Source organism: Oryctolagus cuniculus, chromosome 3 (genome assembly GCF_964237555.1).
Source record: "Oryctolagus cuniculus chromosome 3, mOryCun1.1, whole genome shotgun sequence".
Classification (NCBI taxonomy): Eukaryota; Metazoa; Chordata; class Mammalia; order Lagomorpha; family Leporidae; genus Oryctolagus; species Oryctolagus cuniculus.
In genome coordinates this window covers 90,443,090-90,455,354 of record NC_091434.1, presented here as the reverse complement: position 1 = coordinate 90,455,354, position 12,265 = coordinate 90,443,090, and the positions used below count along the sequence as shown (strand labels likewise).

Sequence of the window (12,265 nt, the reverse complement as noted above, 5' to 3'; positions counted from 1 at the left end):
TCCTAAGTTTCATATCCGTCCTAAGTTTCCTATCCGAGCTAGGTTTCCTATCCGAGTCACGGCACCATTATGTCGCTCCCCCTCTTCGTGGAGGAACGACACAGGACCCTGCGCTGTTCTTTCGTCTGCTCGGCCCTCCCCGGGTTTGCTGCTGGTTCTTCCCGGGTTGGCTACTATCCCTTCCACCTCCGTGGAAGGGCGGTTCCCCCTGGCCACATTCCCCACTTCCGCAGGGGAGCGGCGCACCGCCGGCCGGCTTTCTCGGGGGCTGCACGGGTTCCCTTAGATGTTCCCCATAGATGTTCCCGGTGCATGCCGTCTCTCTCCTCCTTTATAGTCCTCCTCCGCCAATCCTAACTCGGCTGCCCACACGCTGAGTACGCCACTCTCCTCCAATCAGGAGCAAGTCCTACAGTTTATCAGTTGAACTGGAGGCAGCTGTGCGGAAGCTGTTTACTTCTCTCCCAACGCCACATTGTGGGAGAGCAGATGCATAGAATAAGTCTTAATTCGAGTAACTTAGTCTAGTCCGGATTGCTCCCCACATTATGTACAATATTTGGAAGTATTTTTGAAGTTACCCAATACTTTTTTTTCCCCCAGTACAAACTCCATGAATTTCATAACCTTTAGGAACATACTGATCTTCCCACCTACACTCCTACCCCTCTTCTTGCTCTCCTATTCCCATTCTTAATTTTTACAAAGATCTATTTTCAATTAACTTTATACACATGACTAACTCTAAGGGTTCCAAAAATAGTATAAAAACAGAGGAGTTCAATGTTCTTGCATCTCAAAGTGTCAGTTTCACTTATAGATTGTTTTAGGTGCTTTATTATAGATAAGGGAGAACATACGGTGTTTGTCATTTTTGGAAAGTATGATGATGTTTTCCGGTTATAGCCATTTTTTTTTTTTTTTAATACTTACTTGAAAGGCAGAGTTACAGAGAGGTAGAGACAGGTCTTCCACCCGCTGGTTCACTCTCCAAATGGCCACAATGGCTGGAGCTGCGCCGATCTGGACCTATGAGCCAGGAGCTTCTTCCGAGTCTCCCACGTGGGTGCAGGGGTCCATGGACTTGGGCCGTCTTCTACTGCTTTCCCAGGCCATAGCAGAGAGCTGGATCAGAAGTGGAGCAGCCGGGACTAGAACCTGCGCCCGTATGGGATGCCGGCGCTTCAGGCCAGGACATTAACCCTGCACCACAGCGCCGGCACCAGGATTTTTCTTTTTCGTTTTTCTTTAAGATTTGTATTTGAGAGGTTGAGTTACAGAAAGGGAGGGAGAAAGAAAAAGGTCTTTCATATACTGGTTCACTCCCCAAATGGCTGCAATGGGTGGAGCTGGGCTGATCCAGAGCCAGGAGCTGCTTCTAGGTCTCACATGGGTGCTGGGGCCCAAATACTTGGGCCATCTTCTGCTTTTCTAGGTCATAACAGACAGCTGGATTGGAAGAAGAGCAGCTGGGACTGGAACTGGTGCCTATATGGGACACTGGCGCCCCTCATTTTATTTTTAACTGCTGTGTAGTAGTCCGTAGTATACATATCATGTAATTTTTTCCCCAGAAACCTTTCATTTAAGGAATATAAACTTCATGCATTTTGTAAATACAACTGTAGGAATATAGTGATTCTTCACACCATACCTGCCCTCCTACCCACACTCCTACCCCCTCTTAATTCCTCCCTTTCCTATGTCTAGTTTTTTACGAAGATGTTTTCAATTTATTTTAATCACAGAAGATTTAGCTATATGAAGTAAAGAGTTCAACAAAATGTCTGAAAAAAATTTCCTCAACTGTTAAGGGCTGTTCAAAGTCATTGCATCTGGATGTGTTAATTTCTTTTCTATGGATGATCTGTGATAACAGAGCACCTAAAAGATCATGGAGAACATATGGTATTTGTCCTTTGCTTTGGGGACTGGCTTATTTCACTGAGTATGTTTTCCAGTTTCGTCCATTTTGTTGCATACAACAGAATTTTTCAGCCGTTACATAGTACTCCATGGTGTGCATAACCCATTTCTTTATCTAGTCTTCAGTTTAAACAAGGGGTACTGATAACTCTTTCATGTGCTGATTTCATTTCCTTTGGGAAAATTCCCAGGAGTGTGATGGCTAGGTCATATGGTAGGTCTGTATTCAGATTTCTGAGGTATCTCCGTACTGTTCTCCGCAGTGGCTGTACCAGTTTAGATTCCCACTAACAGTGGATTAGGATACCTAATGTAATCCTTGTCTAGTTCTGGATCTCAATGAGAATGCTTCCAACTTTTCCCCATTCATTAGTAGGCTGGCTGTGGGTTTGTCATAAATTGCCTTCACTGTGTTGAGGAATGTTCCTTTTATACACAGTTTGCTTAAAGTTTTCATCCTGAAAGGGTGTTGTATTTTATCAAATGCTTTCTCTGCATTTATTGAGATAATCACATGGCTTTTGTTCTTCAATTTGTTAATGTGATGTATCACATTGATTTGTGAATGTTGAACCATGCCCTGCATACCAGGGATAAATCCCACTTGGTTCAGGCGGATGATCTTTCTGATGTGTTATTGGATTTGTTTGGCCAGTATTTTGTTGATGTTTTATGTCTATGTTCATCAGGGAAATTGGTCTGTAGTTCTGTTTCTTTTTCAGGTTTAGGAATTAGGGTAATGCTGGCCTCAGAGTTTGAGAGGATACCTCCTTTTCAATTGTTTTGAATAGCTTGAGAAGAATGTTAGTTCTTTTAAATGTCAAGTAGAATTCAGCAGTGAAGCCATCTATCCAGTCCAGGACTTTCCTTTGCTGGGAGGGTCCGTATTACTGATTGATTTTCCAATTTGGTTATTGGTCTGTTTTCATGGCTCAGTTTAGGAAGATTGTATGTGTCCAGGAGTCTCTCCATTTCTTCTGAGTTTCCCAATTTGTTGGCATGTAGCTTTTTGTAGTAATTTCTGATGATTTTTATTTCTATGGTGTCTGTTACGTTTCCTTTTTCATCACTTTTATTCATTTGGGCCTTCTCCCTATTGTTTCTTTGGTTGGTTGGGCAGTTGGTATATCTATTTCGTTTTTTCAAAACCAGCTTTTTGTTTTGCTGATCTTCTGTCATTTTGTTTGTTCCAATTTTGTTTATTCTCATTTTAATTATTCTTGTTTGGAGTTTAGTTTGCTCTTGTTTTTCTAGGTCCTTGAGATGTATTGATAGCTCGTTTATTTGGTGCCTTTCCAGTTTCTTGATGTAGGCACCAGTTGCTAAAAACTTTCCTTGAATATGGGTTTTGCTGTATCCCATAGACTTTGATATGAAGTATTGTCGTTTTCATTTATTTCCACATTTTTTGATTTCTTCAGGAGCATGTTGTTCAGTTTCCATTGTTTGCATATGTTTTAGAGATTCTTGAGTGAATTTCCAGCTTCATTCCATTGTGGTCAGAGAAGATATATGGCATGATTTTTGATTTTTGATTTATTTTTATTTGCTGAGACTTGTTTTATGGCCTAGCATGTGGTCAATCCTAGAGAAGGTTCCATGAACAGGTGAGAAGAGTGTGTATTCTGCAACTGTGGGATGAAAAGTTCTGTAGATATGTTAGGTCCATCTGGTCTATATTGTTGATTATCTGTTTGGTTGGTCTGTACATTGCTGAAAGTGGGGTGTTAAAGCCCCCGCATTACTATTGTATCTGATTCTGTCTCTCCCTTTAGATCCTTTAACATTTTTTTTTAAATAGCTAGGTGTGCTGTGATTAGGTGCAAATACATTGATAGTCACATCGTCTTGTTGAATTGATCCCTTAATTATTTCATAATGCCCTTTGTCTTTTTTAACAGTTTTTGTTAGTCTATTTTGTCTGATATTAGGATGGCTACACCAGCTCTTTTTCGGTTTCTGTTAGCATGAAATAACGTATTCCATCCTTTCAGTCTGCATGCATCTTTGAGATGTGTTTCTTGTAGGCAGCAAATAGATGGGTTTTGTTTGTTCCATTCAGTCTGTCTCTTTTAACTGGAGAATTGAAGTCATTTACATTCAAGGTGGCTATTGATAAATAATGACGTGGCCCTGAAATTTTTCCATAAATATTCCAATGTTTATTTCGGACTTCATTTTTACTTTTACTAGGAGATTTTCTGTCTTCATCTTTTGTACTGATGACCTTGTTTCTGTGTATAGCACATCCTTAAGCATCTTTTGTAAGGGTGGACAAGTGTTGCTCAATTTCTGTTTGTGGGAAGGTTTATTTCACCTTCATTCATGAATGAGAGCTTTGTAGGGTAAAATATTCTGGGTTGACAGCTTTTTTCTCTTAAGACTTAGACTATGTCAGCATTCTCTCCTAGCCTGTGGGGTTTCTGATGAGAAGTCAGCTGTAAGTCTCATTGGAGATCTTCTGAAATTACTCTGGCATTTCTGTCCTGAATATTTTAGAATCCTTATGTTTTACTGTGGAGAGTTTGGCTACAATGTTGTGGTGAAGATCTTTTCTGGTCATGTCCATTAGGAGTTCTGTGTGCTTCCTGTACTTGCCCCTTTCTACAAATTGAAAGTTTTCTATAATTTCACTTAAAAGATCTGCTAATCCATTCCCTTTCCACACCTTCAGGAACTCCTATGACCCATATATTGGGTCATTTTATAGTATTCCATAAATCTGTAATGCTGTTTTAGTTTTCTAACATTTTTTTTTCTGACTGTAAAATTCCCAGAGATTTGTCTTCTAACTTGGATATTGCTTCTTCTGCCTCACCGAGTTTGGTCCTAAGGCCTTCCACCTCACTTTTATTCTGTTGAGTTCATTTCCAGTAGTTTGTTTTGATTTCTCTTTAAAATCTCAATTTCATGGAAAAAATTTTTATATGTGTCATGTATGAATTTGTTTTAGTTCATGGATTTGCTTCTGATTACTTTTAAGTAATCCTACGATCAGTTTTTTGAATTCCGTTTCTTGCACTTTGTCAAGCTCTTCATCTTCACATTCTAGTATTGAAGTGTTGTGTTCTCCTTGGAGACGTCATGTTATCTTCCTTATTCTTGTTTCTTGAATTACTGTGTTTATTATTAGGCATTTGTAGAGTTATATTTTTTTCTACCTTTGGCTTTTATATTTGGATAATGCTTTTGTGGCTTACTGGAGTGTCCCTTCTTTCACTGACTACATAGAGGCGTTTTCTAGGTGTCGTCAGGGAGCTGTGTTCAGTGCTGCAGGTAGAAGAGAGTAAGAGAGTGTCCAAGGTGACACACAGGTTGGGCATGGTAATTTTTTTTTTTTTTAAATCACATGGGAGGTTTTTTCCTGTGCTGTGGGTGTATTCTCAGGTTTACTTTCCCTCAAAGGAGACCAATGCCTGTGTGCTAGCCCCACGGGGTACAGTATTTGTCCATGCTGTCACAAGAACCGCTCAGAGGATCCATGCGGTTCATGGTGTTGCGTGGGTCCCGCAGCAGTGACCCTACCAGGAAATCAGGGAAGCCCCGAGTGTGAAAAGCCTACCACAATGACTGCTCAAAGTCACAGCTACACCGTTAGCTCTCCCATGCAGCCACAGTGTTTTAACAGTCCTGGCACACAAAGCTCCCACAGTCAGGAGCACCCAGCCCCTGTCAATTCTCTTAGCCAAGAATGGGTGTCTCAGCATGGCTGGTTGCTGGGCTTGCAGATACAAACTGGCACAGCTGTTACATAATTCCAAAATGGTGTGCGCCCTCTCTTGGCTAGTTACGGGACGCTGGGGCTGGGTGGTCGGGGAAAGAGAAACATGCACTCCCCTCTAGATTGGCAGGCACACTGTCCCCCGTGACGCTCCAAGCCAGGCTCACGCCAGCCTCTTCCCGTAGCTTTATTGCTAGTGGCTTGGGTTGCTGCGATCTGGTCTCACATCACTCTCCAAAGTTGGTGGTGAGGCTCTTGGCCACTGGGGTCCTGAGTTGTGTGCATCCACACCCTCAACATAGGTCCACAATGTCCCTCTAATTTGTGTGGAATTTCTTTTGGGGTTTTCTCTCTAATTCTTCCCTGAGGTTGAACACTCTACTTTTTTTAAACTGTCTTTCCCTAGACTACAGCAGTAAGTTCCCTCTGTATTCTACCATCTTGGGAATTACCCAATACTTTTAAGAGGGAAAGAGTGAGCGTGCAGTGGCCCAAGTACTTGGGCCATCTTCCACTGCTTCCCAGGTACCTTTGCAGGAAGCTGGATCAAAAGTGGAGCAGCTGGGTCTCAAATCAGTGTTTATAATGGTTGTTGACATTGCAGACAGCTGCTTAACCTGTTAATGCTACAGTAGTGGCCCCTATCCAGTACTCTTGATTTTGATCTTACTTTGCCATTGTATTAGCAGGTATTACCATTTTCTACATTGCTTTTTATTCATTGCATCAGGTTTTCAATAATTTTTCCTGTCTAATTTAGTCTTTCTGGAAAGATTGTTTTTATTTGAGAGGTATAGTTAGAGGGAGAGACAGAGAAAGGCATTGCGGCCGTCGTTTCACTCCCCAATGGCTGCAATGGCCGGAGCTGTGCTGTTCTGAAGCCAGGAGCCAGTTGCTTCCTTCCGTTCTCCCATGCAGGTGCAGGGGCCTAAGGATTTGGGCCATCTTCTACTGCCTTCCCAGGCCAGAGCAGAGAGGAGCTAGATTGGAAGAGGAGCAGCTGGGACTAGAACTGGCACCCATATGGGATGTCGGCACTGCAGGCGGAGGATTAACCTACTGCACCTTGGCACTGGCCCCAGAAAGATTGTTTTTAATGGTTTTAGAGTTTAATATCTTTCCAGTGTTGATTCTTTTTTTCATATATCCATTATGAGTGGAAAACTTGTGTGTATACCTGATGTCATGTGACAAGTTGCAGTCAAAACAGTCATGTTACCATCAGGCTATGTGTATAAGGTATATAAAACATCAGCAAAGTTTGGTTTAGATTTGGGTCCCATTCCAAAGATAATCTCATTAATACATTTACATGCATTCCAGACTCTGAAAGTCCAATGTATTTCTGCTCTCAAGCATTTTGATAAGTGATATTCAAACCTGTACCTGTTGTCTTTGATTTTTACCTTGATAAAAATTTGGGGTTTATCTCTTTCTTCCTGATTTCCTCTAGTATTTTAGAATTCTTGTGTTATGCATACTTATAGAGCTTTCTGTTTTGTAATCTTGAATATTGAATGTGTATACAAGTCTAATATTTACTAAATTCTTAAAAATGTTACTTAACTGTTACAGCACTATTTATCTGCGAGGCGTACAGTCAACACTCAAAATGCCCACAATGATTGAGTCTGAGCCAGGCCAGAGCCAGGAACCAGGAAATTGGTTTGGTTCTCCCATGTGGGTGGCAAGGATCCAATCGTTGTCAGTAATTCTGCTTCCCAGAGTGCCCATTAACAGGAAGCTGGAATCGAGCTTAGACGTTTGGATAACAGTTTACAGGTGTTGCACACTGTGTCTTAACTGCTACACTAAACACATGTCTAACGTTTACTGTTTTTAATGTTTTATAGGTAGTTTATCTGTATTACATTTTGGACTCTTAAGACCATATATTAAGTGAATGAATGATGGATGATACTATTTATCTGTATATAGTTTCTTACAGATAAGTAGCTTCTAAATGATTTTTCTCTCTTCCAGACCTTGCATCGAAGTGGAAGCTTCATCAATTCTTTATTACAGCTGGAAGAACTAGGATTTCGTAGTGGAACACCTATGATTAAAAAAATAGCTTTTATTGCATGGAAGAGCTTAATAGATAATTTTGCTTTAAATCCGGGTAAGTAATATTTAAATTTTCTCTATTTTTTGAAAAGATTTATTTATTTGAGAGGCACAGAGCGCTAGTGTAGTTCCCAAATGGCTGCGATGGCTGGAGCTGAGCCAATCTGAAGCCAAGATCCTCTTCTGGGTCTCCGACATGGATGCAAGGGCCCAAACACTTGGACCATCTTGCAGTGCTGTCCCAGGCCATCTGTAGGGAGCTGGATTGGAAGTGCAACAGCCAGGACCTGAACCGGCACTCATATGAGATGCCAATACCGCGGGTGGAGGCTTAACCTATACCATAGCACCAGCCCCATTTCTGTTTTTAAATTTGAGAGACTGATGAACAGGGAAGGAGCTCCCAGTCATTTTCTGGTTCACTCTCCAACTGCCTGTAATGGCCAAGAGTGGACCAGGCAGAATCGAGGCACAGGGAGTGCGACCCAGGACTCACCATACCCTCTCAACCATGGGCCAACATCTGTCTGAGGAATAGGAATTCCAAAAAGGAAGTGTCTTGAGTACTTAGTTCCCCCACATGATCTTGCTTTATAACAGAAGTGTTAATTGAAATAGCTAAATGAAAGTAGTTACAAGAAACATTGAAAAGTGCCATTCTATCAAATACAAGGCTTGCCTGATGTTTCAGAATCTTTTTCAAGTCTTTATTATAAGATACTTGAACAAACTATTAGTTTTATGTATCTCCAGTTCTTAACATTGTATATCTAGTATAAACATTTTGTTTAAAGAATTAGATTTAATTTTCATGCTGAATTTTACAGTCTGATCATTGTTAAGGTAGGGTAGACCTGAATCTAAATGTATCTTTAGATTTCCAACATAAAATGAAAGGCCCCAACAGCAGTGATGTTTGATAGCATAAATTCTTGAATTTAAAGTATCATACTCCTTTTTATTAATATCTTTAATTCTTTGAAAAACATAGGAGAGTGATAGAATTTTCATCCTCTGGCTCATTCTCCAAATAGCTGCAATGGCCAGGGCTAGGCTAGGCCAGGCCATGCTGAAGCCAGCATCTTTATCTAGGCCTCCCAGTTGGGTGGCAGGAGCCCCAGTCCTTAGGCCATCTTCACTGGTTTCCCAGGTGCATTAACAGAGAGCTGGATTGGAAATAGGGAAGCCGGGTCTCAAATCATTGCCCATTTGGGAAGCTGATGTCACAAGTGGCAGCTTAACCTGTTATTGCCACAGTATTGGACCCAACCCTTATTGGTCATAATGTAAAAATGTGCTGCTAATTGTCAGATGGAGGTAATGAGAATACCAGAGCACCTTGGACAGCACTTTAGAAAGCAAAAATTTTTTTGTACTGAGCAAATTCTTGAGCATTTTGCTGAGTGTTCTATGAAATTTTTCTGTGTCTTCGGTTTTTTACCAACTGGATGCTAGTCACATCTTCTCAGCTGTTACAGGCAAAGATGCTTTTTGCATTGTTGATTGTTTTCTTGTGGGAAAATTGCCTATGGCACACAGGTGATTTGGTCCATTGTCTTTTAAGAAGAACAGGAACAACCAGGTAGTTAATTTTTTAACAAATTTTTGCAAAAAAATTGAAAGTTACAGAGAAGGGCAGTGAGAGACACGTCTTCCTTCTACTGGTTCACTCCCCAGATGGCTGCATCAGCCATGACTGGGTCTGGGCCAGGCTGAAGCCACAAGCCGGGAGCTTCTTCCAGGTCTCCCACATGGGTACTGGGCTTGGGCTGTACTCCTCTGCTTTCCCAGACCGTGAGCAGGGAGCTGGATGGGAAATGGAACAGCCATTACTTGAGCCGGTGCCCATATGGGGTGGTAGCACAGCAGGCCAGGGCAGGGCTTTAACCCGCTGCGCCACAGTGATAGCTTGAATTTATTTTAAAAGATTTATTTATTTGAAAGGCAGGGTTAGAGAGAGGCAGAGAGAGAGGTCTTCCATCTGCTGGTTCACTCCTTAAATGGCTGCAATGGCTGGAGCTGGGCTTATCTGAAGCAAGGAGCCTGGAACTTCTTCCTGGTCTCCCACATGAGTGTAGGGGCCCAAGGACTTGGGGCCATCTTCTACTGCTTTCCCTGGCACATTAGCAGGGAGCTGGATCAGTAGTGGAGCAGCCAGGACTCAAATCTGTGCCTACATGGGATGCTGCCATTGTAGGCAGTAGTTTTATCTGCTATGATACAGTGCCGGCCACCTTTTTAAATTTATTTTAAAATATTTGAGAGAACTCTTGTCCATTAGCTCACTCCCCACATGCCTAGAATAGCCAGGTCTTGGCCAGGCAGAATCTAGGGGGCCAGGAGTGCAGTCCCAAGACTCACATGTGGGTGGTAGAGACCTAATCACTTGAGCCATTACCTGTTGCCTCCCAGGAGTTTGACAGGAGCTAGAATCAGAAGCTGGGACTGGAGCCAGAAATTGAACCTAAGTACTCTGATGTGAGTAGGAATGTGGGTTTCTTAACCAGAGTCTTAATTGCTATTCTAAATGTCTGATCCTGCTTTAAAATTTTTCAGTACTCACTCATGGTGAAAGGAGTCTGCTGCATTGCTGCTCTTAAAAATGTGTTTAGTTCTTAAATCTTATTTCTGTGCTTATTTTCTTTTAAGATATACTTTGTAGTGCAAAAAGACTCAAGTTGTTGATGCAGCCTTTGAGTTCCATCCATGTGAGAACAGAAACTCTAGCATTAACTAAACTAGAAGTGTGGTGGTATTTATTGATGAGACTGGGACCTCATCTTGCTGCTAATTTTGAACAGGTAACATTTATTAATATGCTTTTACCAGTATAGTCTTTGTGCTAATTTTGGTATCTACAAAGGATCTTGAATTTCATGGAAAACACATTATCTTGAAAAACTGAACGACCTTTGCAGTTTTTTGGTTCTGTATTTTGCTTTGCATCAGAATAAACTTAACTTTCCATTTTGTAGGAACTTTTGGAAATACCCTTGTCTTTGTAGGCCACAATATATGGAATTCTACTTGGCATAGAACTTGAATCATTTCCTACAAGGAATATTTTCAAGTTTCCTAAAATAGAGCCCTGTAAAGCCTTTTTAGTCTGCGGTCAAATTTCTTGCTGTGGAAACATTATAAGAAAGAAATCAAGTGTTATATAGAGTAGATATAAAGTTAATCAGTTCTTTATTTCCTTTTCTGGACTATATAGTGATAAACTATTTCCTTTTCTGGGCTATATAGTGATAACCAATAATTTTATTTTGATTTTTTTTGTTAATATTTTACGAATTTCGCACACATTTAGATCTCTTCATGGGCATTTAGATAAAATTTAATATTATCAAACCTATTTGACTTTTTCTTTTAGATTTATTTATTTAAGTCAACAGGAGTCACTGCACTTACTCCTCATGTAGGATCTCTGTCCCTAATGTGGTGTTCAGTGTGAATTAATGCTATAACTAGTACTCAAACAGTATTTTACACTTCATGTTCTGTGTGGGTGCAAACTGTTGAAGTCTTAATATAAACTAAATAATAAGAAAAAAAATTTATTTGAAAGAGTTACACAGAGAGGGGAGAGGCAGAGAGAGGTCCTCTATCCAGTGGTTCACTCCCCAGATGGCCGCAATGGCCGGAGCTGTGCCAATCCGAAGCCAGGAGCTTCTTCCGGGTCTCCCATGTAGGTGCAAGGGCCCGAGGACTTGGGCCATCCCCACTGCCATCTCAGGCCATAGCAGAGAGCTGGATCAGAAGTGGAGGAGCTGGGACTCGAACCAGCGCCCATATGGGATGCCAGTGTTTCAGGCCAGGGTGCTAACCTGCTGGGTACAGCGCTGGCTCCAGACCTATTTGACTTTAATTCTGTCCTTGGTTCTGAATTTATTTGACAGGTAGTTACAGAGAGACAGAAAGGTCTTCCTTCCGTTGATTCACTCCCCTAATGGCCCCCTCAGCCAGTGTTGCACCGATCCAGAGCCAAGAGCCGGGTGCTTCCTCCCGGTCTCCCATGCAGGTGCAGGGACCAAAGTGGACCAAAGCATCTGGGCCATCCTCCACTGCCTTCCCGGGCCACAGCAGAAGGCTGGAGTGGAAGAGGAGCAACCGAATCCGGCGCCCTAACTGGGACTAGAACCCAGGGTGCCGGCGTCGCAGGTGGAGGATTAGCCTAGTGAGCCATGGCGCCGGCCAATTTTTTTTAAGCAATTGGAAAGAGTAGCTTTGATAACTTTTACCTTTTTGATTTCTTGTGCATTTTCAGCTACATTTTAATTGTGAATTTGTATTCTTAAGATTTTATATAAATGCATATAAGGAAAAGCATTCTTGAAAAAGAGAATGATTTAAACTTTAGTAAGTCCTTTTAAACATGATATGACATAAAGGAACTGAAAAATGGCTTTGGGTGGTAGTATATAATGGGGACCATCAGTTTTCTAAATTCTACAATTGTGAAGTCCTAATAGGATAAATAGGACAATCTTAACTAGTTGTCTAACATTAATTGGAATAATTTATTCAGTGACTATATGACTAGTGTAAAAA

General features: G+C 41.4%; 1 protein-coding gene across 3 annotated transcripts in view; it reads left to right on the top strand.

Moving 5' to 3' along the window:
* The window catches only part of RIF1 (replication timing regulatory factor 1), a 77,917-nt gene that overhangs the window by 19,086 nt on the left and 46,566 nt on the right, over window positions 1-12,265 (top strand). For all 3 annotated transcript variants that reach the window (XM_008258578.4, XM_008258579.4, XM_002712162.5), the window contains exons 9-10: window positions 7,631-7,769; window positions 10,364-10,515. In XM_008258578.4, coding sequence (XP_008256800.3) covers window positions 7,631-7,769; window positions 10,364-10,515 — 291 coding nt within the window. The remainder of the gene's footprint in view (window positions 1-7,630; window positions 7,770-10,363; window positions 10,516-12,265) is intronic.